The sequence below is a fragment of the Hypanus sabinus genome, chromosome 23 (assembly GCF_030144855.1).
Source record: "Hypanus sabinus isolate sHypSab1 chromosome 23, sHypSab1.hap1, whole genome shotgun sequence".
In the NCBI taxonomy this organism is placed as follows: domain Eukaryota; kingdom Metazoa; phylum Chordata; class Chondrichthyes; order Myliobatiformes; family Dasyatidae; genus Hypanus; species Hypanus sabinus.
The window spans coordinates 30,512,590-30,540,328 of NC_082728.1; the positions used below are offsets into that span (position 1 = coordinate 30,512,590).

Genomic DNA, 27,739 nt, shown 5'->3' on the forward strand with positions numbered 1-27,739 from the left:
TACCAGCAACATCCTCTCCATGTCTACTGTATCTAAGCCTTTCAATATTAATAGGTTTCAATGAGATGTATCTTTCTGTATGTTCAAATGCAGCGGCCTCTGGGGGTGGGGGGGTGGTAACCAAATGAGCAATTTACTTATTAAAATGTGTTTTTTTATTATCATAAGGCTATATTGGACTCCAAAAACAACAGGCACAGCAGGCCTACTGTGTCAGTGAGTTTCTTGTTGTTTGGAGCAGCTGGCCGGGGTGTCAAAAGGGTCAAAGGACAATTTGGAGAAGGAGAAGCCAGTGGTTGGGTTGGAGAAGGAGAAGGTGGCAGTCAGGCTAGAGAAGGTGAAGCGGCGGTCGGCCGGGAGAAGGTTGGGCTCAAGTAGTGGAAGCTGGCGGACAGGTCGGAGAAGATTTGTAGAAGCTGACCTGGGTGCAGACTGTGCTGCTGCCTGCTATTCGAAGACATGGGAGTTGGAGCATGAACGCAGCATTCAGTGTAACTATGAGTGACTGGTTTGAATGTTTCTCATGTGATCACAAGAACCTTTTGGACAATGATAATTTAAGATGCAGCAGGCCTGTTTCTCTTGTTTGGTGAAGCAATAGGCGACGAGGCAGCAGCATAACTTTGGTTGTAGCAAGGACTAGGCCTCAATCCGTGGGCTTGCCTGCTGCTGCAGTCCAGGTGAGATGACGCTGAAGGCATTGTAGCGTGGAGATCATGCTCGGTTGGGAGCTGGCCGCTTCTGTCAGTGCTGCCCTCCAGTGTTTGATCAGTGAAATGACAGGCTGGATTTCTGGGAGCTCTACCATGAACTTGCACGTTGCTCAATGACTTTGACTATACATGTGTCTTCTTGCGTAATGATGCGAATGTTTATTTTTCTCTCTCTCATTATGTTGAATGTATGTTAGTGGTCTGGGACCCAGAGGAACGCTGTCTTGTTCAACTCCATCCATGTATGGTTTGAATAATTAAGTTTGATTTGATTGATTTGATTTTATTTGATACCCCCTCATTCTTCTAAACTCCAGCAAGTTTAGAATTATGCATTCACTTAGTTTGCTTACCCTGGAACCAATGTGACCTCACCTTCAAGACTAATCTACCATGTGGAATCTTGCCAAGAAAATTGCCTAAAATCTACCACCATACCCAATCCAAGATCTACACCCTCCCTTGTCAGTCCTCCTAGTCAACTCTTAATAAAACTCAATCAAATTCGTGAAACATGATTTCCCACACAAAAATAAACTATGCTGACAATCTCTAGTCAGTCCTTGCCTTTCCAAATATAGACAGATACTGACTCTCAGAATGTTCTCTCTCATTGATGTTAGGCTCGCAAGCCTGCAGTTCCACGCTATGTCCTCACAAACCTTTTTAAATAAACATTGGCTGCCTTCCAGTTTTATGATACCTCAACCATAGATAAATAAGATATAAAAACCACTGCAAGGGGTACTGCAATTTCAGTTCTTATTTCTGACATTATTCTGGGATTCACTTGGTTAGGTACTGGGGATTAAATCCAGCTTTATGTGCTTAAACATTCTGGTACCTATTCTTTTTCTATGTTCACTATTCTCTTTCCTGAATTCCTGAGCTTCCATGATTTTCTTCATGGTAAATACAGACAAGAAATGTCCATTTAAAATGAAGTCCACATTCTGTGGCTCCACCTGTAGGTAGCTGTCATAAAAATGTATTGATTTGGATAATTGTCAGTGGTGATTAGCATTGAAATTGCAAGGACTGTTTTTTGTAGCTATGATGTTTCACGGCAGGTAGCCACTTGACAGTATTAAAGAGATAATCCTACAATTCCTGAGGTGGGTAGTTACTGATAAGGTTTTGCCAGGCTGATTAGTTTGTTACCATACTGTAAGCTTAGATAATTGCAAATTCAATTACATCCGTTTTTAATTTAGCAAGGCATGGATGGCTTTAGTGCTGATTTAGCAGACATCAATTTAGCCAAGATGCTGCTTGAAATAAAGTTAGCATGGTTTCCCCTAGGAACAAACTCTTATAACCATATAACATTAACAGCACGGAAACAGGCCATCTCGGTCCTTCTAGTCCGTGCCAAATGCTTACTCTCACCTAGTCCCATCTACCTACATTCAGCCCATAACCCTCCATTCCTTTCCTGCCCATATATCTATCCAATTTTTTTTAAATGACAAAATTGAACCTGCCTCTACCACTCCTACTGGAAGCTCGTTCACAGAGCTACCACTCTCTGAGTAAAATGAGACCTGTAAAATTAACTTCTGTTAATGGCCTCCCTTCACCATTTCCCATTCCCATTTTTTCCTCTCTTATCTTATCTCCTTACCTGTCCATCACCATCCTCTGGTGTTCTCCCCCTTTTCTTTCTTCCATGCTTTTAGACCTCTTCTATAAGTTTGCCATTTCTCCAGCCCTATATCTCTTTCATCTATTAACTTTCCAGCTCTTTACTTCACCCCTGCCCTCTCTCAGTTTTACCTATCACCTTGTGTTTCTTCCTCCCCTTCCTCCACCTTCTTACTCTGACTCATTTTTTTACCCAGTCCAACTGAAGGGTCTCGGCCTGAAACGTCAGCTGTACCCTTTTCCATAGATACTGGCTGGCCTCCTGAGTTCCTCCAGTATTTTGTGAGCGTTTCCTGCAAAATTCCTGATGGCATCTCCCCTAATTTCACACTTCTCCCAACGCAATACTACACAGCTTTCAAAGAGAAACGAAGTAAGTCTCATTCCACATTGCAGCCCCACAGAAGCATGCATAGGCGACTCTGCTGTAGAGGAGTCAAGGCTGCAAGGAAGAGGAATATGCCGGGCACTGTCACCCGAAGGGAAATGTAATTCCTGATCAACAGGATGAATGAAGGAAGAAGATCTTGTGAATCAAGAGGACAAGGAAATACATCATAAGGAAGGGCAAGAATGGCAACATTTATCTCCTCCAGAAATGAGAATCCTCACACATGGAGCAAAACTGAAAGAGATCTCATGACCTACACACCATTGCTTATTCTACAGTGTAGAAACTCAACAAAAATTACTTTTTAAAATCAGAAATACAAAGATATTGTAACAAAGCTAAATGGAGTAGCTATTCACTCATTAATCTGTTATATCCAGTTGGCTAACATTGCACCAGCTCTCGATTGCTGCGATTAGGTAGTGAGTTAAAATCAGGTTTATTGTCATTCAACCAAACATGTATACAGCTAAACAACATTCCTCAAGGACCAGGATGCAAAACACAATACATATATCACATACAGCACAAAAATGATATTAAACCAGTAATAATATTAAGAAATTGAGAAGTATTCTGTAAGTGTACAAGTTGACATAAAGTGCATATATGGCATATAGCTAACTATACAACAGGTATTACTGTCATAAATGATGTGTACTGGGTGGTAGCATAGTGTTCAATAGTCTCACCGACTGTTACCCAGCCAAAACTGTCTTTGTTCTTACACCATGGTACCCTCTGCCTGACAGTAAGTCAAAGGGATTGTGGGATGGATGGGAGGGATCCTTGACAAAGCTGAGGGTTCTGTGCACACAGCACTTCTGGTGCATGCCCTAGATGGTGTTGGGCAGAGGGGTGGGGAGGGAGGTCCTGATGATTCTCTCAGCAGTCCTCGTAAACCACTGCAGGGTCTTGTGATGGTGATATAGCTGGTCGGGACACTCTTGATGGTGTTTCGGTAGTATGTGGTTACAATGGCGGTGGGGATCATTGCTCAGCTCAGTCTCCTTGGGAAGTGAAGGCACTGCTGTGCTTTCTTGACAAAAGAGGTGGTGTTGAGGGACCAGCTAAGAAAACGTGTTATGTACACTCCAAAAATCTTGGTGCTCCAGACTCTTTCCACAGAGGAACCGTTGACACGCAGTGATCAGTCTGTGCCTTCCTGAAGTCCACAATAATCTCTTTAGTCTTATCTATATTCAGATTCAAGTTGCTGTGTTTGAACCAGTCCACAAGCTGCTCTACCTCCACTCTGTACACCAACTCATCATTGTTGATAAAGAGGCCAAATGCTGTTGTTTCAGCAGTGAACTTAATGCTGTGGTTATTGTGAGGAACCAAGTGAGTCGAGGGCAGCTCTTGTACTTAGGATCTATTCCTACAGATTGAATATTTGCTGCAGCGTGCATGGCCTTAAAGTGAGGGAGTCACTTGTCCTTCCAGAAATCTAATATTCATCTTTTGACCTACAATCTCCCAGACTTCGAGGGAGTGGAAGCTGTTCCTGCACATAAGAAGGTCTGCATTACTAAGGGAAGCCTTTATAGACACTTGACTTCAATTAGTTGCTGCCTGTGCTTGTGGGAAGTTAGCAAAACAGAGAAACCCCAATGCCTGACTTACTAACTGAAGCTCACTGAAATAAAAGTAAATAAAATTATTTCATCACAAATTCAATGCCCAAGTTCATTTTTAATGAAGGAATGTGCAGCAATTTGGGAGAAGTGGTGAGAAACCTGCAGCAGCTGATTGGTATGACCCTGTCACAATTAAACTGAGAGCAATATGACATTGATCTCCACGAAAAGTTTGGCCAAAGGTCTTCCCATGTCCCATTCATGATAGATTTGGAAAATCTGAACCTGTGTACCAAAAGTGAGGCCTTGCTATAGTGTTGTGTCTTTGAAGGTTCTGTAAGAGTAGGTGCTTAGCAAATGGCTATGTTGTTGCCTCTTATCACAAGACCTTCTCTGCTTTGATTGCCAGGGATGCTGATGTGATCTCTAGCAATAGAGTACTGAATACGATTTCTCAGGTAAAATCCTGTAGCAGACATTTGGAGAGATCTGCTCCAGTTGAACTCAAACTAGATTTTGTATTACTCCAATAAAATGGGCAACATGTGATCCAATTTCTCGGCTCATGTCTTTTTTTGATATTACTTATTTTCAAAAGCAAATTGAGTCATATTTTCCTGATATTTCTTTTACTTTGTACATTTTGCTGTTTATGGCTCATTCAGTTGGTAGGTGGAGCTCATAATTCAGCCAACCATTAAAGTGGCATAAAATACTCAGTACAGTTTAAATGAAACAATTGTTCTAATAATAACAACATCCAACATCAGTAATTCCATGTACCTATTCTGCCTCTGCAGCTGCAGGGTACTACCAATGTAAATTATTATAAAATAATACTTCAGCTTTTCCTACAGAATTGAGGTATTGCAAAATAAAAAGATAGTAAAAAATATGTAAACTTGGATTTACATCTTGCATACTTTTAGATAACAAAAAAGTTGATTGTTGGAACACTGGACAAAATCACAAGTTTATTTTATCCAGTTTTTATTAATATACAGTCCCTATTGAATCTCCAGGTGATTAGTAAGTAAATTTTAAAATCTTTTCTCATTAGATTATGCAAATGTACAGTACATTAATCAATTCAATGTAACGGAGCTGTAATGTATTTGTATATCTGGATATTATACCGACCAATTTCTCAATCAAATTCCTCATAACAATGGAAGAAAATATTTTTCCAGCAAAACTGCCGCTTGCAGGAGAATTATTCTTTTAATAATTTGTCTTTCTATTTTTACTTTTCTCGTGTCTGTACCCAATGATGTTTGGTTCACATTTTCATCATGCTTTCACACTTGCTACATTGCTCTTGATGACTTCAAAAGATTCTCTTTTAAACATTATGATCATTGAAACTAGGTATGGGACTAACAGAGGACAAGTTATTTACAATTATTGAATATATTATACATATATGAAATATAATATGATATATATGGAATGGAGTTTGTGAAATGTATTTCAAATACCTATTCTCTTTAGTAACATCAGCCTTTCTCATAATTAATCTCATACTGCCCAATATTTACCTAGAACTGAAGAGTGTTTATATTAACAGACACCCATGCAATCAAAACTGGATATCCATACCTTCCAAGCACATACGGTATTTCCTCATCTTACAAAGTCTGTCCAGATGAGGAGCAATAAAGCAAATGCTCTTAATATTATTGAGGGAGAGTACAGAGCACACTAGCCCGACAGCATGCAGATAATTCAGCTAAACTTTATTGATAACTGATTGTATGTACAATACGTGAACTCCTCTCATATGGGAGTGACTAACTGAGTGACATAGGAATAGTACAGCACAGGAACAGGACTTTTATCCATGATGGTAATCTGAATTAAACTAATCTGTCTGTAACAAGGCCCATATCCCTCTAGTTCCTGTTTGCTCATGAGCCTGTAAAATGCTTCTAAAATGAATAAACTCTTCTCAGCCTTTCAGCCAGGTACAGATATCGATTGTAACCAATGTTTCAATGACAAACTCTGCCATCTTCATCAGGGATGATACCTGGGTATGTCTAGTCCAGTGGTATTTATACCCACAGAGTTCATCCCTCCTGATTGGTTAGTCCTCATCCAATCAGGTTTCTGAACTCCCATCTTGTTTACAATTGAATTGCAGTTCTTAACTTAGATTGAAATCTTTGTCTTTAAGAAAATTCTTTCCCTCTAGTTTTATTTCAATGGCTTCCTTTACCACCAGGTCCCAAAAGCCATTGGCATAGCGCAGTAGTTTTGTGCCATCAAAGTCATTCCGATAGCAGTGTTCTGCTAGCACTGACTTCTCCAGTGGAAACCAGCATCAAGGAGCACTGGAGCAATGGAGGTGTATCCATTTGGGGTTACCCAGAGAAATCGGCGGAGGCAAAACACTGCATTCGCAATGGCCGTAGGATTGACTTCGACAGCACAAAACTGTTGTGCTGTGCCAATGGCTTTTGGGACTGCCCGATGAAGGAAGCCATTGAAAGCAAACTAGAGGAAAAGAATTTTAACAAAGACAAAGATCCCGCTCTAAATAAGGACTGGAATTCAATTATAAACAAGGTGGGAGACCTGATAGGATGAGGAGAAACCAATCGGGGGGATGGACAATGAGGGTATGAATACCACTGGTCTAGGCATGCCCAGGCATCATTCCTGATGAAGGTGGCACAGTTTGACATTGAAATGTTGGTTATAATTGATACGCATACCTGGCTGGAAATCCGAGGTGAGTTTATTCATCATATACATCAGGAAAGCACTAGATCCTTTTTCATGCATTTAAATGTTGCTATCATACCTGTGACAAAACATTTTGTTCATAATCTTTCTCCCACTCTCTTTAAACTTATGCCCTTTAGTATTCGACATCTCTATCCTGAGGAAAAAAATATTTTGAAATCTATCCTATCTGTGCCTCTAATAATGTTATATACATCAATCATGTCCACCTTCATCCACTCTTCCTCCAGTGAAAAAAATCCAAGTTTTTCAAGTTCACTTTATAACCAATTCTTTACATTCCAGGCAACATCCTGGTGAACTTCTTTGTGCCCTCTTCAAAGCCTTCATATCCTTTCTGCAGTGTGGAGACTAGAACCGGACAAAATACTCTAAATGTAGTCTAACTCCAAATGTGATTTAAGACATTATTTGCGAACTCTCTTATTCAATTTCTTATATTCAGTACAACGACTTATGAAGCTAGCATTGCTCTGCATCTTCATTATCATCTGATTTACTTGTATTCCCATTTTCATGGAGCTATTGGCTTGCACACAAAATTCTTCTGTACATCAATGTGCCTGTCTGTATTAAATACCATCTGAAAATTCTTTGCCCCAAATTTCAAATTAACCATAATATATTCCACTGTATCTTTTGACAACATTTTGAGTTAATCATAATTCCATCAATTTTTGTGTTGTCCGCAAACTTGTCAATCAGACCATCTTATGTACTCAGTTAGCACCTTGGCCACTTCCTGGGGCTCCAGGTACAAATTACACTTCCAGCAGAATCATAGCAACACACACAAAGTGCTGAAGGAACTCAGCAGGCCAGGGAGCATCTAGGACTGTACCCTTTTCCTAGACGCTGCCTGGCCTGCTGAGGTTCTCCAGCATTTTGTATGTATTGCTCGGATTTCCAGCATCTGCAGATTTTCTTTTGTTTCCAGCAGAATCAGCAACAGCACTCATCAGTATTTCACACCATTTGCATATCCCTTTTATTTTCACTGTTTTATTAATCTAACTGACTTCACTAATCTATCAATCATTCAGTTCTCTAAAAACGGATTTACCTTACTGATCTCAGTTTACCCTTTCAGGGATACTCTCTTTCTCCTGCCATCCCTAGGGCTGTGACCTCCACACATACACTGCCACAGGTTGTGGGGAATTACGGAAGATCACGAGAGCTGTTATGGACAGTGTGTATCCAAACTTTTAAAATAAACTGTTCAACATAAACCATTGTGGCTCTTGAACTCAGTCCCTCAACTAATGAAGGCCAACACACCACAGGCCTTCTTAACCATCCAATCAACTTGCATGTCAGCTTTGCGAGATCCGTGGGCCCCAAAATCCCTCAGTTTTTTCACACTGCCAAGAATCCTGCCTTTGGAGTAAAGGAAATCAGTAAAATTGCAAAATGGCAGTAGATTAGGGGGCTTTCAATCTTTTTTATGGCATGGACCCCGACAATTAACTGAGGGGTTCTTGGACCCCAGGCTGGGAACCGCTGCAGTGGCAGATTGTTTCTGTATAAGAAATTAGCAATGAAGTTTTATTTTCACCATCAACATAATCCAACCCATTTTCTTTGATAATGTTTTCCTTTTTCAAAACAAGTGGAAAAACCACAGTACCAGTTGTTTTAGCAGCATTATAAATCAACCTGGTCTACAGGACTGTCAAAGACTAATTTTATAAGTGTTACTGATGTTTAAATTTGAGAATGAGAAATATCTCTGAAGTGAAAAAATATGTTCTTGAGGAAACTTTCTGCAAATTTATATGCTATGCTGCTCACTTATTTCTACATAAATACTTCCACAAAATTTAGTTACCAGTTGGAGATGATGGTCTTTTAAACATAATGTTCTTCAAAAGCTGGGCTAGTAACTTGCATTTGTACATAAATAAATGATTTTGCTTTGCCAGGGGTTATTAAAAGAAAAATCTGATAATATCTGAATGTTCAGGTTACCTATAAATTCAGTGAATTAGACTTGTTTGAACAAGTGACTGTATAGTTTTCACTATGACACATCAACCGATGATAGAACAACATATGAAATTTAAAATGAAGGAAGTATGTTTAGAATGGATTATAAATGAACTTGCTGCAGGAGTTACACACACAAAATGCTGGAAGAACTCAGCAGGCCAGGCAGCATCTATGGTGAGGGATTATTCCTCTCCCTAGATGTTGCCTGACCTGCTGAGTTCCTCAGCATTTTGTGTATTTTACTCTGAATTTCCAGCATCTGCAAAATCTCTTGTGTTTATGATTTGTATTGAAGAGTTCCATTGGTCAGATATGGAAAGTCACCCTTTTCTAAAGAGTTTAATCCAATAATTACTTACGGAACATAGTCATGTACTGCTTTGGGTTCAGATTCCAGTGGCCCCAGTTTGTTCGATAACCACGGAGATTTGCATAATCATCAAAATTGTAAGCTGGCTCTGTGCCAAATGTGTCAATCACTCTTATCCGGCATCTGGAAATCAAAACAGAAGTGTGAAAGCCCACTGTTAGCTTTGAGCCTTTAGTACAAATTCTGTATAAGTGTCACTCAATTCAGTCAGATTTATATGGAAATATCAAACAGTGCATGGCCCATTATGTAGTAAATGCGCAGGAAATAAATACACTATATTTTCCATAGCAAAATGGCTTACTGTTCTCAGAAGTTGTTAAAACATATAAAGAAAGAGAGGAATAAATACAGTGAGCATAGCAAAATTTCCATTGATCTCAAATCTTTTGGTCTCTTGCAGTCTGCTGCAGATATGCAATCACTTAAAGATTGAGAATGTGGAATCAGATCAGCAGCTTCTTAGAATCTTTGCTGTGGTCACTCCTCAGAAAATGCATTGGTCGTAGAGTGAGACATTTTAAGTTGCTCTATTATAATGTCCTGTTGGCAGCAAATTTCAATTTGGCTTATTTTCTGCATGACTACAAATTTAAAGAGGAAAAAAATCATCAATTTAATTTTAAGTATATTTTGCATTAGAAAAGAGGAAAACTCTGAATAGTTTCCTAATTAACTATGGACATTACATTTAACATTTTTTAAATGTAGAAATAAGATTAGGTTCAACCTGTTAAAGAACAATGCAAAGCTAAAGCAACAGCTCCCTTTCCTTATTTTTGTAAATTTAGGACAAGATTTATACTTACCCTGTCAGCTGCTTAACATCAGGAACAATAAAATGAAAATAATTTTAAGATTAACTTAGTATTTGAAGCAATTAGGGATTTTGCAAGCTCTATTTCGGTTTTTAGCAAGAATTAGATTCTCCAGTAAAATGGAGCTGTCAGAAATGTAATGTAGAGGTTATCAAAACAATTTAACTTATCAGCGCCACACTTAGTTAAAATTACAGGTCATGGGAACTTAGGTTTAATGCAGTTTAAATATACAATGTTATTATCTTTTAAAGTTTTAGCATCTTGCTCATTTTCCCAAAGAATATGATACTGATATAATATTTGTTTATTTTTCCATTCCTTTTGGGAGCATGGATGTTATTTGTATTCTGGAGAGAGCACAGAGTCATGAAAATTAGAAGTACGCATTGGAAGAATACCTATGATATCAACCCTCACAGACAAGAATCCAAACTTGATATCATTGGAATGGAATATTTCCTGTTTTCAAGCACTATGGTGAGCCTTCTGTTTAGTGTCAAGAAGAAAGCCTTACCCATGCCAATTAAGAGACTCATCACTCAGTAGTGACTAACTACAAAGAAGTATTCATTCAAGCATATGGTATTTATGTTAACAAGCACCCTTTGGGCTTCCACCACATCTTTTGCTCTTTTTACACTATGGAGATTATTGACCACTTCAGCGTACAGCATGATAGGTAAATATGGACTGTTCCAAACAATTGAAGTGATGGAAGATAAGGTGGAGCAAACCTTCCCAAAAAGATCTTTTCAGGTGTCAATGGTGTACCTGGTAGGGCACTGAAAACCTGCGCCAACTAACTGGCTGGAGTTTTCAAAGACATCTTCACTCTCTCACTGCTACAGTCATTTGTTTCAATCTGCTTCAAAATGGCATCAACCATACCCTTATAGAAAGCAAAGGGTAGCAGTGAATGGGTGTTTCTCAGACTGGCTGGAGGTGACTAGTGGGGTACCACAGGGCTCTGTATTGGGACCACAGCTCTTTACGATTTATGTCAATGATTTAGATGAGGGCATTGAAAACTATATCAGCAAGTTTGCTTACGATACTAAACTGGGTGGCAGTGTGACATGCGAAGAGGATGTTAGGAGAATACAGGGAGACTTGGATAGGCTGGGTGAGTGGGCTGATACTTGGCAGATGTCATTCAATGTGAATAAATGTGAAGTTATCCACTTTGGAAGCAAGAACAAGAGGGCAGAGTATTGTCTGAACGATGTAGAGTTAGGTAAGGGAGAAATGCAAAGAGACCTAGGAGTCCTAGTTCACCAGTCAATGAAGGTGAATGAGCAAGTGCAACAGGCAGTGAAGAGGGCAAATGGAATGTTGGCCTTTGTTACAAGGGGAATTGAGTGCAAGAGCAAAGATGTCCTTTTGCATTTGTACAGGGCCCTGGTGAGACCACACCTGGAATATTGCGTACAGTTTTGGTCTCCAGGTTTAAGGAAGGACATTCTGGCAATTGAGGAAGTGCAGCGTAGATTCACTAGGTTGATTCCTGGGATGGCAGGGCTGTCTTATGCAGAGAGATTGGAGAGATTGGGCTTGTACATGCTGGAATTGAGGAGATTGAGAGGGGATCTGATTGAAACGTTTAAGATAATTAAAGGATTTGATAGGATTGAGGCAGGAAATATGTTCCAGATGTTGGGAGAGTCCAGTACCAGAGGGCATGGATTGAGAATAAGAGGTCAGTTATTTAAAACAGAGTTGAGGAAGAGCTTCTTCTCCCAGAGAGTTGTGGAGGTGTGGAATGCACTGCCTCGGAAGACGGTGGAGGCCAATTCTCTGGATGCTTTCAAGAAGGAGCTAGATAGATATCTGATGGATAGGGGAATCAAGGGATATGGGGACAAGGCAGGGACTGGGTATTGATAGTGAATGATCAGCTATGATCTCAGAATGGCGGTGCAGACTCGAGGGGCCGAATGGTCTACTTCTGCACCTATTGTCTATTGTCTATACCAATGCCCACGAAGAACAGAGTGAGCTGCCAACATGACTATCACCCTGTTACAAACACAGGTACTGTGATGAAGTGCTTTGAGAGATTGGTCACGGCTAGAATTAATTCTTGCCTAAGCAAGAATGTGGATCCACTGCAATTTGACTACCATTACAATAGGTCCACAGAGATGCAATCTCACTAACTCTCCTCTTGGCCTTGGACCATCTGGACAATACCTATGTCAGGCTACTGCTTATTGATTACAGGTCAGTACCCAAAACCATCATCTCCTCAGTACAAATCAACAACCTTCAAGTCTGCAGAAGGACAGACAAATTGGGAAAATGGGCAAAGAAGTGGCAGGTGGAACATAGTGTAGGAAAGTCTATGGTCATGCACTTTGACAGAAGGAATAAAGCTGTAAATTACTTTCTAAACAAGGAGCAAAATTCAAAACGCAGAGGTGAAAAGGGATTTGGGAATCCTTGTGCAGGATTCAAGATTCAAATTTAAGTACATTTATTATTAAAGAATGTATAAATTATACAACTTTGAGATCTGATTGTTTACAGGCAGCCACAAAGCAAGAAACCCAAAGAACCCAATAAAAAAAATAAAAAGAGGAAATAAAACACACATCATGCAAGCAAGCAAAGTAAATAACGGCATTCTGAACCAGATTGAGTGCTTAGATCTGCTCCCCAGAGCAGGTGGTGTAGGCCAAAGCCTGCTCATATTAGCCGCCTCAGTTCAGCATATTATTGGGGCAAAAATGCTGCAATACTTGCTGAGATGGCAACCACTGGAGAGAGGAATGAACATTGTTGACTAGCAAGCAGAATCAGCCCGACCCTCATCTCCGCACATGGACTTTACAGTTTAGCTGGGCTGGCATTTTAATTGTCCAAGTACCGGGTAATGCCTTGCTTTAGGATCTGGGCCCTGGTGCAGTGACATGCTTGGGCCACACAGCCAGAAGCCGTTCTCGATCTCACCAAATTGGCTCAGTGCTTGGAGTGATCCAATCTCACACCTGGGTTAGGTAGTGAAATCATTCACTCCAACGGCAACAGCAATATGAACTCTATCTCCGACCATGTCCTGAACAGGTTGTCCCTTGGGTCTGCGATACACTCGCATGGCCCATCCTTCGAATCAGCTTCACCTCTGCTTGCATCTTCATTGGCCGTGATTGTTGACCACAATTTACTTCAGGAAAGGTGTTGTTAGTAACGTTTTAGTTATATTTCTTGCCATCTGAACTGGCAGTGAGCTGTTGCACAACTTCAGTAGTGCCATCTTAAACTGGAAGTATATCCCTAAACGCTAATTTGCAGGTTGAGTTGGTGGTAATGCTAGCATTTATTTCAGACTACACTCAGAGTATTGTGAGCAGTTTTAGGCCCCACATCTAAGAAAGAAGGTGCTGACATTGGAGAGAGACCAGAGGAGGTTTGCAAGAATAATTCCAGGAAAGAAAGGCTAGCATTTGAGGAGCACTTGATGGCTAGTTGCTAGAGTTTAGAAGAATGAGGGGGATCTCAGTGAAATCTATTCAATATTGAAAGGCCCAGAAAGAGCTGGATGTGGAGAGGATGTTTCCTACAGTGGTGGAGTCTAGTACCAGGGAGCATGGCCTCAGAATTAAAGGATGTCCATTTAGAACAGAGATGCAGAGGAATTTCTTTAGTGAATCTGTGGAATTGATTGCCACAGATGGTTGCGGAGGCGAAGACATTGGGAAAGCAGAGTTTGATAGGTTCTTGATTAGTTAGCATATCAAAGGTTGCAGAAGAATGGGGTTGCGAGGGATAAGAAATCAGTTATAATGGAATGAATGGTGGAGCAGACTCTATGGGCCAAATGACCTAATCTTCACATATGTCCTTTGGTCTTATGCTCTAAAACCTGGGCTTCTGTACATATCCTTGCAATTGGATTCTTGATTTCCTCATTGGGAAACCACATTCAGTGCAGATTAGAAATACCATCTCATCTTCTGCTATGAGTGATGAACGGACCTGATGGAAATGGGGTGCAGAGGTAACCATTCCCCCCCCCCCCCCGAGAACTATGAACTATTGCTATTGCTATGCTGCTAATGAGAGAGAGAGAGATGAAGCACAGAGGCAGGGACATCTGCTACATATAAGAGAGAGTGAGAGAGAGTATTGATTTATTATATTTTGGCTCTTCCTGGATTATTTATCTTTTGCTACAAGGACATTATTTTGCTCATTAACATTCCTCAGGAGACAGCAGGAGTGGCCTGATTTGATGGACACAGTCATTTAGAATTGATGGATGGCTGAGACCCCGTCAGTGGGGATAAAAGACAGGTCTGTGGAGACACCCCTCAGACACACCAGTGGACACTGACTGTTGTGAACCCACAGGAAGGTGGGGGCTTCGAGGACTGAATCAGGAGATCGGTCAATAAATTTCACAGTGTGACGGCAGGGCTGGTGGGGACTTGTGTGTGTGTCCACTCATGCCAGAGTGATGAGTCCACCACAGAAGAACGGTCTAGCTGAAGAAGAGGGGTCATAGCTGAATGACCACAACGATACGACGGAATAAGAAAGCAACAGAAGGTTTGCCTGCTGCAGCTGCCTAATCTCTTGCTCACACTCTCTCTCTCTCCAACGATTACAACATGACAATCAGAACTACCTCAGCACACATGAACTGTACTTTATACTCTTCTATGACAATTCATTTACCCCTAGACATCGATAGACCTTGTTTATTATTATTCCTACACTTTTATGTTTATTATTGCTAACCTGTTTTATATGTATATTTGCATTTTTGATACTGTATTGTGTAGCTTACTAATAAACACTTTTAGTTTTCGGTACCACTGGACTCCAACGGATTATTCTATTTCTGCTGGTCTGTAAACCCAGTTACGGGGTACGTAACACTTCATTGGCAATGAACATGGTTGCACATGCAGGATGGAGGTAGAACCTGCTGCTCTAGTCTCTCTACAATCATGACTCTATGGCCGGGAAGAGCTGAACTGTTACCTATAAATATTTGCAGAATCACCAATGGTGACTAGGAAGCATACGGGAGTGAGATAGATTGGGATGGTTGAATAGTGGTGCAACAAAAGTGTTAAATTACCTTTTACTTGAAGGGAGGCCAAAGAGTGTCGTTATTGCACAATGTACATGATGATATGGCGGGCATTGTAAAAAATGGTGTTTAAATGATGTGACGTGTGGATGCAAGGCTTGGAAAAGTGGTAAATATGTGAGGCTGTGACAGACAATACTGTTACATTTACTTCCTGATTGACAGAAGTTTTTGGTTGGTGAGTGATGAGGGTGCATGAGAGAGAAGAGGAGATAGAATTTGAAAATGTATTAAATGACCTTGACTGTACATTGGTTGTCATTTAAAGTGCTTATAGTTCAATACTTTGTTGTGATGTCAGTGCTGATTTTCCATAACTATGAAACTTAAAACTTTAGATGTTTGTTTTGCATTGCTCTCCAAGACTCTAACATCAAGTTATATTGTTTAATACATTATGTAAAAAAAATCAATGGTTCCCTTCTATCACACCTTATGATAGATTTTAATCACCAGTTTGACATCTTTTATGATCAATGTGTAATTATTTTTATTAAAGGCTGGTCATTGCAATTCTTTTTTGTATAGCTCTTAAGGGAAATATCATAAAGGGAGTTTTTCAAGACTAAAGTACAATTACAATTTAATATTAGTTAAGTTATAAGAAATCAGTTATTTTTATATTTGATTTAAATCAAATTCATGATTTCCAGTTTAGCACCGCATGCTATTTCTTCCTTGCTCCAGGACATGATGACCTTGCTAGATTTTGCTTACGTTCAGCTGTAGAGTGAAAAGCAGTTGACACGATTGATGCAGAAATCATTTCGGGGGTTCTTATATGGACTGAATTATCTTGATGTATTGCTTTTCTAAATATGAAAATATTCTAAGAAGCTTCAAATTTTGGAAGGATATTTTTTGGAGTAATTTTGTGTAAAACGATATTTGGTAGTAATATTTAAATGAGTATTGGAGAACATCATAAACATTATAAAGTATATAATCACCAATTTCAACAGATGGCGATAGAGTCAGGAGAGATTTATTGCTGCATTCAGAGACCATGGACCTTGTGTCATGTTGCATGAAATGCAACAATGGCAGTTATTATTTCAGTGTGTTACCATTAAAATGGGATATGTTATTAGCTCAGCCTATGAAGTATACTTATTCCTAAAATAAAATGTTTGATAGTTAAGAAGGTTGTCTGAGCTGTCTCTAACACAACACTTCAGAACTATACTAAAAGAGTGGTTGACAAGTCATTAGGTGCAAGAGAAAAATGTTGCATTCACCAATATTATTGTCCATTAAATAAAGAACATAGAAGGAATTAGAAAGGTGAAAACACAGACACACAAATTTGCAGGGACTGTGAGTTAACATTGCACACAAAATCAAGCCATTAGCTTGTGGACTTTGATTAATTTGCTTTCTTTTACTGGGATGATAATAATTACTATCTTTTATTTAGCAGTCAGCAATGGAATTAGTTTATAAAAGACATATAGCCACTGGCAAGCATTGGCAGAAGCCTAATATATAAATGTGTTACTTCAAAACAGTGCCTGTGACAAATTTCTCAGTGGAGGATTGTGGTAAGACCATAAGATATAGGAGCAGAATGAGGCTATTTGGGCCATCGATTCTGCTCTGTCATTCAATCATGGTGGGTTTATTTTCCCCCTGAACCCCATTCTCCTGCCTATTCCCTGTAATCTTTGACTTCAAATCAAGAAACTATTAACATCTGCTTTAAAAATACCCTGTTACTTGGCTTGCACAGGTGTCTGTGGCAATGAATTCCACAGATTCACCACCCCCAGCTAAAACATCCCTCCTCATTTCTGTTCAAAAGGGATGCCATTATATACGGAGGCTACGCCCTCTATTCTTATACTCTCCCACTATTGGAAACAGCTTCTCCACGTCCACTCTATCTGGGCCTTTCAGTATTTGGTAGGTTTCAATGAGATACCCCTTCATTCTTCTAAACTACAGTAAATACAGCCTAGAGTCATTGTATAAAAATTCTTTCATTCTTGGAATCATTCTCATAAACCTCTTCTGGACCCTCTCCAAAGTCAGAGAGACAAATGTAGTCTTACCAATGCCTTATAAAGACTCAACATTGCATTCCTGCTTTTATATTCTAGTCCTCTTTAAATGAATGCTAACATTACATTTGCCTTTCTTAATGCCAACTCAACCTGCAAGTTAACCTTTAGGGAATTCTGTAACAGGACGCTTAAGATCCTTTGCACTTGATTTCTGAATTTGCTCCCCTTTTAGAAAAGCTTCTGTGCTTTTATTTCTCTAACAAAATGCATGACTATACACTTCCTTCCCTACACTCTATTTCATCTGCCACTTTGCCCATTCTCCTTCTGGTGACCCCGCTTCATCAATAGTAACTGCCTGCCCACCTATCTTAAGGCAAGATTTTCCGCCTGCCTGAGTCGGCAAGATTTGCTCTTAAGGAAGAATATTTTGTTATGTGTCTCCAAGTATCCTGAAGCCTCACCCTTAACAATGGACTTTAACATCTTACCATCGGCTAACTGGCTGAAAATTTTCTGTCATTTGCTTCTCTTGCTCTTTAAATAGTAGAGTGATATTTACAATTTTCCAGTTCTCCACAACCATTCTTGGGATTCTTGAAAGATCACTATTAATTCATCCACAATCTCTGCTGCTGCTTCTTTCAGGATCATGGTGTGTAGCCCATCTGGTCCAGGTGACTTATTTATCTTCAGACCATTCATCTCACCAATCACTTTCTCTTTCATAATAGTGAATACATCCACTTCTGACCCCTGACTATCTCAAAAATGTGCCACGTAGCTAGTATCTTCCACAGTGACACACAAAGTCACTCAAAGTCTTCCTCAACCCGAAACCCTGAAGGATCAAGAGATTCAAAAGCTGCTGAGGGCTGGTGACCTATGGAAGGCCATCTTATATGCAATGTTGCATTTCAGAATTAAAGCCGAATCACAGATGGATACTTGACAGCTGTAGCTGGATTCAATGGCATCACCAAGTAACATAAATGACAACAAGGTTTGGCTCTCAGATGAACTCAATGCCTTTTATGCTCTCTTTGGCTTACGGAACATGGAGGCACCTCACAAACTCCCATAGTCTCCTATGACCCTGTGATTCCAGTCTCTGAGTTCAACATGAGAACAGCCTTCAGAAAAGTGAATCCATGGAAAGCATCTGGCCCTGGTCTAATATTGAAGACCTGTACTAATTCCTGTAATTAGCTGGAGTATTTACGGACATCTTCAACCTCTCACTTCACCAGGGGCACCCCAGTCAAAATTTCTGTTACTGTGAATAGTTAAATGAGTAGAAGATAAACTGATCTCCAAAAATCATAAAGTTAAAGATGAAACATTCTTTTCAACATTTTAAGCAAGATTAGGGTATTATTTTTGTTTTGTACAATTTTAGAGTGAATAAAAGGAAAGAAACACCATGTAAAAGTTCGGGTACCCAAGGGATTTGAGCTCTCAGATAACTTTTACCAAGGTCTCAGACTTTAATTAGCTTGTTAGGGCTATGGCTTGTTCACAGTCATCGTTAGGAAAGGTCAGGTGATGCAAATTTCAAAGCTTTATAAATACCTTGACTCCTTCAACCTTGTCCCAACAATCACCAGCCATGGGCTCCTCTAAGCAGTTGCCTAGCCCACTGAGAATTAAAATAAATGATACCCACAAAGCAGGAGAAGGCTATAAGAAGATAGCAAAGCGTTTTCAGGTAGTCGTTTACTCAGTTCGTAATGTAATTAAGAAATGGCAGTTAACAGGAATGGTGGAGGTCAAGTTGAGGTCTGGAAGACCAAGAAAACTTTCCGAGAGAACTGCAAGCAGGATTGCTAGAAAGGCAAATCAAAGCCCCTGTTTGACTGCAAAAGACCTTTAGGAAGATTTAGCAGACTCTGGAGTGGTGGTGCACTGTTCTACTGTGCAGCAACACCTGCACAAATATGACATTCATGGAAAAGTCATCAGAAGAAAACCTTTCCTGCATCCTCACCACAAAATTCAGTGTCATAAGTTTGCAAAGGAACATCTAAACAAGCCTGATGCATTTTGCAAACAAGTCCTGTGGACGGATGAAGTTAAAATAGAACTTTTTGGCCACAATGAGGAAAGGTATGTTTGGAGAAAAAAGGGTGCAGAATTTCATGAAAAGAACACCTCTCCAATTGTTAAGCACAGGGTGGGTCTATCATGTTTTGGGCTTGTGTTGCAGCCCGTGGTATGGGGAACATTTCACTGGTAGAGCGAAGAATGCATTCACTTAAATACCAGCAAATTCTGGAAGCAAACATCACACTGTCTGTAAAAAAGCTGAAGATGAAAAGAGGATGGCTTCTACAACAGGATAATGATCCTAAACACACCTCAAAAACCACAGTGGACTATCTCAAGAGGTGCAAGCTGAAGGTTTTGCCATGGCCCTCACAGTCCCCCAACCCAAACATCATCGAAAATCTGTGGATAGACCTCAAAAGAGCAGTGAATGCAAGACAGCCCAAGAATCTCACAGAACTAGAAGCCTTTTGCAAGGAAGAATGGGCAAAAATCCCCAAACAAGAATTGAAAGACTCTTAGCTGGCAACAGAAAGTGTTTACAAGCTGTGATACTTGCCAAAGGGGGTGTTACTAAGTAATGACCATGCAGGGTGCCCAAACTTTTGCTTCAGGCCCTTTTCCTTTTTTGTTATTTTTAAACTGTAAAAGATGGAAATAAAAAAGAAATCTTGCTTAAAATATTAAAGAAATGTGTCATCTTTAACTTTATGCCTTTTGGAAATCGGGTCATCTTTTACTCACTTAGCTATTCAGAATAACAGAAATTTTGACCAAGGGTGTCCAAACTTTAGCATGCCACTGTATTTAAAACAAAATTTGATAGGTTCTTGATTAATAAGGGTGACAAAGGTTACAGAGAGAAGTGGGAGAAAGGGAGTTGAGAGGATTCATATATCAGCCATGATTAAATGGTGGAGCTGACTCGATTTTCTGAATGACCTAATTCTGCTGGTATGCCTAATGGTATTTCTAAGGATTTGATTTCTTCTTTTATCAACAAAGCTACCTCATCCCCTCTGCCCACCAGCCTGACCTTTCAATATGATGTCTATCCTCGGACTTTAATCTCCCAACTGTGATCTTCTTTTAACAATGACTGGTTGATGCCACAACATCATACTTGCTAATTTTTTACTGTGCTAATAGATCATCTATCTTATTTCGTGCTGTTCTGCATGCATTCGAATATTACACCTTTGGTCCTGCATTCACCTGCCTTGATTTCAAATTTGTCTCCAGGTTGCCTGAACTTCCCTTTCTAATCTTTTTGTCTTATTATTTATTCTGGAGACTACAGTAACCCCTCTTGCACTTCATCTCCCTTTTACTTTATCTTTCCTTTCCAAGCTGTTGAACCCACCCCCTTCTATTTAGTTTAAGGCCCTATCCACAGCCCTAATTATGCAAATTGCCAGTACCATTTCCCAGCATGGCTCAGGTCAATGAATGTCAATGAAATAGTATAAATAGCTGAGAAGCAGAAGATATGTTTTAATCCTTCCAGAGCGAATCCTTCATGAATATATTCTTTGGACATCATAGTCACCGTTTATCAGCAAAGTTGCAGATTCTCTTGAGTAATAGCTAAACAAATCTCTGCCCATCACCTCACCAGCGGCAGGTGGGGTCAGGTATATATTAAAATAAAGAAAACAACTCACTTCATTGAAATTCTGGCTACAAAATGATGGTGGTTTTTAATATACAATATAGTTTATAGTAAGGAATAGCAAATAATAAGAAAATAACTACATTCTTGCACTTATTTTCTAATGAATAATATTAATTTTCAACAAATAGGGAAATAATTGATTAAGTTACATTAAACATATTGTGTAAAAAATCTTCCAGTTATGAATATTCAAAATATTGCCATCCCTATTCATCAAATCTAATGATGAAGATAGCTTACCACATCTAACATAGAAGATGTAGGAGGAACTCAGCAGGTCAAGAAGCACCCATGTTTCGAGATGAGAGCCTTTATCTGGCCAGTAGGAAAGAGGGCAGAGAGCCAGGAAAACGTGAAGGGAAGGACTGGAGCAAAAGTGAGCAGGCAACGGATGGATGCAGACAGTGAGGGATGAGGATAATGTGGCGATGGTGACCGAAACTGGCAAGTGGAAGTGAGAAAGGGCTAAAGGGGATGGAATCTGAAAGGAGGGGAAGGTGAAGCATGGCATCAAGTGAGGGTGGTGGGAAGGCAGAGGGGGGAGAAGAACCCGGCAGAAGAATGCGTGGGTGACAATTTCATCATCTTCACATTGCTGGGTAGCACGTTAGCGTAACACTATTACAATGCCAGCGTCCTGGGTCAATTCTGCCTCTGTCTGCATACTGTTTTGTATGTTCTCCCCAAGGCTGTGTGGGGCTTCCTTGGGGTGCTCCAGTTTCCTCACACAATCCATACGGGTTAGTAGCTTAATTGGTCACATGGATATAGTTAGGTGGTACGGACTTGTGGGGCTGACAGGGACTGTTACTGTACTGTATCTCTAAATAAAAAAATAGTTGTGGAGATTAATGGAATCTTTGAAGAAAGGTTCAAATTCCCAGACCAGTCGGGGATACTCTGTTAAACATACCTGAGAGCTTCTCTCATTTCATTGACGCCTGCAGCATTTTGCAGACATAATTTAGAAACATCGACCCATACAAGGTGAGGGAGGAGGGGAAGGAAATTGAAGTACATGAGGGAGAAATTATAGCAGAAGAGAGGCTTTCTTTGGACATGCTGTACAATTCATAATTGTATGACTAAGAAGAGGAGCCAATTCAAAATGATCATGACCAGAGAGTGGGACAAATCAGTAGCTGCAGGTATCAATACTTGAAAGACTGATTAAAATGTCAAATTGCATTTGTAGCACTCAATTATGTAATGACTATGTCTAAAAAAAGAGGCAATTTTACCATTATGTTCAAAAATATTATTACTGCTGACTTCCTCATTTTGGACTCTGAGACTAAGAGTAGACACTTGACTTCAAAGGCACTTGAAAGGCAGAGTACCCTGCAGTGATGGAGCGACAGCTTAAACTCTGTTCATGATCTACCAGCAGGCTTGAAGATGAAGGCTCTCCATTTGCATTAGTGAGCCCAATTCCAACCACCTTAAAGAAGCCCGACATCATTTAGTGCACCTGAATGCACCTCCATAAACTATTTTGCATTGTTGACCAACGAATTTCTCTGGCTACAGCACAAAGCATGTAAAATCTAGTAATTAGAGATGAATGCAGGATTTTTTTTAAATGTACACCATCATATGCAGAGACTCACCTAAGCTAGATACGATTCTACTTTCAGAGTATCTCATCATTTGTCAGTTTTAGTTTCTGGGACTTTATCTAATAGCACTGTGGAAGTAGCTACACCCAAACTCCATAATGGACCAAGAAGGCAGCTTCTCACCATCCTGCACAAGAAATACGAAATAATAAGAAATAATTCTCCAGAGATAAGGACAAAAAAGAATTGGTCATGGGAGGCTGAGGAGTGACTATGTAATTGCTTCGAATTGGTAGACTGGGCTGTCTTTAAGGACTCATTTGAGGATCTGAATTAATATACTAAGATTGTCACGGACTTTATAAAAACAGCCATACATGAGTGTCTCCACACAAAATCATCCAATCTTCCCTAACCAGAAGCCCTGGATGAACCATGAGATCCATAATCTTCTGAGAGCTAGATCGGTGGTATTTAGGTCTGATGACAAAGTTACATAAAAGAGGTCCAGGTACAATCTTCAGAAAGCCACCTCACGTATGAAGTGATAATTCCGGGCCCAACTTGAATCGCTGAAGGATGCTTGACAGCTGAGGCAGGGCTTGAAAGCTATCATCTCTAGCAAAATGAAACCAGATCACCTAGATGACAACAAGGCCTTGCTCCACGTGAGCTCAATGCCTTTTATGCTCGCTTTGACTGTCAAAACATAGGAGCACCTTCATGAATTCCCACATGTCACATTGACCCTGTGGTTTCAGTTACTAAGGCTGATGTAAGAGCATCCTTCAGGAGGGTGAACCCATGGAAAGCTTCTGCTCCAGATGGGGTACCTGGTCAAGTACTAAAGAGTGTGCTGATCAAACGGGTGTGGTGTTCACCGACATCTTTAACTGCTCACTTCTTCAGTCTGAGGTATCCACTTGCTTCAAGCAGGTTTCAATTATACCAGTGCCTAAGAAAAACATGGTAACCTGCCTCAATGACTACTGTCCTGCAGAGGCTGGTGATGAAACATATTAACTCCTGTGTGAGAAGCAACTTGGATCCACTCCAGTTTGCCTCCATTCATAACAGGTCAAGAGCAGATACCATTTCATTGGCTCTTCACTCATACCTGGAACATCTGGATAGCAAAGGTGCATACACTAGGATACCCTCCATTGACAACTGCTTGCCATTTACTACCATCGTCCCCTTAAAACTGATCAATAAGCTTCAAGACCATGGCCTCAGTACCTCCTTGTGCAAATGGATCCTTGATTTCAAAACTTGCAGAGCTCAGTCAGTTCAGATTGGCAACAACGTCTCCTCCACCATCTCCCTTGACATCTCATGTAAGGGTTCAGTTAGGCCTGCCAACATTCCTAGTTTTTCATTGTACATGCCATTCAGGTTTTGTTTACACATGATCTTATCGAAAAGTTCTCATCTCTTTTATCTGTGCAATTTCACCCTTCAGGGAGCAATCACCCGAGACACCTCCCACCTCTGCCTTGGTTATAGGCTACATGTGATAGATGCTGTGCTTAGAAACAGCTGTAAATCACATTGGAGGGAAGTGGGGTGTGATAAGTATAAGCTATGAGCATAAATTTTCAGTGATGCCTAAGCCACTGGTGGCCATTTGTTCTGTCATAGCTGCTACATAATGATGAGCAATCACTCCTGCACATTACTAATCAATGACTGCTGTCAATCTTCTGCTGCTGCTGGCAGCAATTGCATGCTACCTTTTCCCACAAAGAAGAGCGAACCGTGTTAGCAAAGATGTGGGAATGTACATCAGTGGTAAGGTTGCTAGATGGAAAAGTACAGCTCAGAAATGTATTCCATGACAGAGCTTATCTGTTCAGTCCCACTAAGCGCACTTGCTTGCAATATGTCTGTATCCCTCTATTCCTTTCCGAACTGACTGTCTAAATGCCTTTTAAAAGTTGTTGGATTAGGCTTATAATTAGCCTGCTTGTATTTTATATAATTACCTACATTTCCCTAGTGGTCCCAGTATGTGTATGCAATCGTTCAGTGTGTCCCCTAGTGGTTACAACTCTGTCTCTTTCTGCAAGCTTCTCTCATATCACTTTATTTTAATAGGGGCTATCTGACTAGCAAATTATTATCTACAAACTTGAATTGAATGCCTCTTATCAATGGTATAAGAAGGGCCGAGCACGTTGGCCTCGATCTTTTTCTGTTCTTTGCTTTTTTTTAACCCCTACTAGCCTCTTGCTACTCCCTGGTTCCAATTTTCTTTGTTTTATGAATGCTTAAAAGAATTATCACGGAGCTATGATTATTATGCCTCTTTCTGACTTTCAAAGGAACCTTCAAGCAAAAACTTCAGAATCCAACAATTTGGCATAATCAGCAAGGATGGATGTGAAGATTTAAGGAGCTGAAGAATCTCAGATGAAAAGGAACTTTTCAGCGCCTAAATTAAAAGGAAGTAAGAGCTTCCTCCAAATCCAAATCGCCTGAAAAAAAAACACCTAGTTCTGCTTCAATGCACCATCTGATGGAAGTGTAGGCATGAGGAAATGACTATACATTTGTAAAAATCAGACAAAGCAGTAGGGTATGGAGAAATATCTTGGTTGCAATCTATTTATACGTTGGTTGCAGAACAATCTATTGGTTGCAATCTACTGATATTTTGAATCACGGTCAAAGTAATTAAAAAAGTGTGTACAAATTAAGTGTTACACAAGATTAAATTAAAACAATGGCCCAAATCGTGAAACCAAGCATTTACCTGAATAAAGCATCTAAATTTGATACGATTAATGAAAGAATTCAGACTAAAAATATCATCATTGTTAAGTTTATTAAGAAGGCATGTGATGAGATCCAGAGAATGCTTGAGAGAAAGGAAGAAAACTAGAAGGTGTGAGCTAAAGATACAAGGTCAGTTTGCTCGAATGTGTGAGCGACTGAAAAGGTTAACGGGGTGAGCAAAGGAGTTTACTACCTGAATGGGAAAGAAACATGAAGTGTGCGATGAGCTACAACAACAGCATGATAGAGACAGTAGTAAGTCTAACGAGTAAATTTTCATTAACAGAATGAGTAAAAAAGCAACATGCTAAGTGTAATTGAATCGAAGTGTATTGTATGGGGATAAGAAGCAAACTGAAACAATATCAAAAAGCTGAGGAAAGACCTCAAGTAGGCGGACTTGCTAGTGACACTTCTGATGCTTTTCCTTGGGAAGCACTCCCTATGACAGCTTGGGAGACATCCCCTAAAAAGACTTGGGTGACATCCCCTAAGATGGCTTGGGAAACACCCCCCTATGTTGGACAGTCCTTCAAGGCAGTGCCACCATCTGAACTCCGAGGAATTACAGGAAGGAACATGGCAGACTCTAGTGACTCAAGTGAGGATGAGAATGATGATTGGCAGCTATGTCACAGCTTGCTCCAATAAAGACTAAGGAAGTGAAGATATGCAGGACTGAAGACAAAACTGATGAAAGGAGACTGGCAGTGGATTACTTGCTTGTTAATGAATGTATTGACAAGCTAACCCCTCTAAAGGCAGATGCATCAATCATTTTCAATAACCTGAAACCATCACACAAGTGGTTTACAGTTATTGATATGACCACTAGATTCTGGTCTGTACTACTGGTGCCTGACTGTTAATGTGGTTGGCTTTTACAGTTGATGGTCAACAATATCAGTGGACAAGGCTACCACAAGGGTTCCATGAGAGTCCCACTGTCTATCACATAGCTGAGGAACTTACCAGCTATTGATTTGATCATTATACATTATGTGGATGATATCCTGATTGCATCAAAGTTGCAGACCAGTATGAACATAATGTGCTTTATTTTTCTCAATTATCTTCTAAAGGTCACAAAACAAATCTAGACAAGACACAATTGCAAGAAGTAAGTTACCTGGGACAGGAAATTTCCCAAGGTAAGTGGTAAACCATTGAAGACCATTAAGTCGGGAAAGCCATCCACAACATTCCAGCAATTCCAATCATTTCTGAGTTTGTGTAACTACAACAGAGCATGAATTGATTTATATGCTGAAATTGCCCAACACTCAACAATTTGCAAACACTAGGAAATCTGCAGATGTTGGAAATTGAAACAACAACACACACAAAATACTGTGGAAGACAGCAGTCCAGGCAGCATCTATAGGGAGAAGCGCTGTCGACATTTCGGGCCGAGACAAAACAATATCAAAATATGGTCCTGACGAAGGGTCTCGGCCCGAAACGTCGACAGCGCTTCTCCCTATAGATGCTGCCTGGCCTGCTGTGTTCCACCAGCATTTTGTGTGTGTTGTTGTTTGACTCAACAATCTGCTAAAGGGCAGGAAGAGCTCAGATGACCATATCTATTAATGAACAATGGAAAGTGTTTCGAACTCTAAAGGTGGCATTGCATACTGCACCTGCATTAGGAGTCTCTGATACAGGCAAGCCATTTGCCCTGTATGTCAATAAGAAACAAATAGTGGCAGTCTTAACTCAAGAACATGGAGACCCACAGAGTCCTTTTGGTTATTACTTCACTAAAGATCTGACTCTGTACATTAAGTGAGAAATTTGACCAGCTGGATGACCTGTTATTTCTGAAAATGAAGTGCTGGTATCAGGAAGTGTGGTTCCTGTGACCACTGTGTAACAGGTAGAACTGAAAGCTCTGACTGAAGCCTGTACACTAGCAGAAGGAAGATCAGCTAATATCGACACTGATTCTCAACATGCTTTTGGAGTTGTTTACGATTTGGAAATGTATGGAGACAAAGAGGGCTTCTTTTTATAAAAAGGCAGCACGAAAAGAAATAAAAGAAATAAAAAGGTGTAAAAAATGTTCAAGGAATTAATAGAAGTACTGAGAACATATGCAGTGCACCTGACAACTGAAATGATGGAAATGAAGTTGTACTCTGTATCACAGATGAACATATAAGATATTCAAGAGATGTAAGTTCAGTGCTCTAACCGGGGAAAGTAGTTCTGAATAGAGACTGGTGGGAGGTTGAACAGTGATAGACCATGGAGCTATGGCATGAGTCATAGACTAGCAGCTCCAACTACATCGCCTCCTTATCTGGCACAGCAGATATGCT

General features: G+C 40.1%; 1 protein-coding gene across 1 annotated transcript in view; it reads right to left on the reverse strand.

Annotated features, from left to right (window-relative positions):
- Positions 1-27,739, reverse strand: part of LOC132380092 (alpha-1,6-mannosylglycoprotein 6-beta-N-acetylglucosaminyltransferase B-like) — a 919,103-nt gene that overhangs the window by 144,924 nt on the left and 746,440 nt on the right. The window contains exon 10 of the mRNA XM_059948641.1: positions 9,428-9,561. Within this exon, the coding sequence (XP_059804624.1) occupies positions 9,428-9,561 (134 nt within the window). The remainder of the gene's footprint in view (positions 1-9,427; positions 9,562-27,739) is intronic.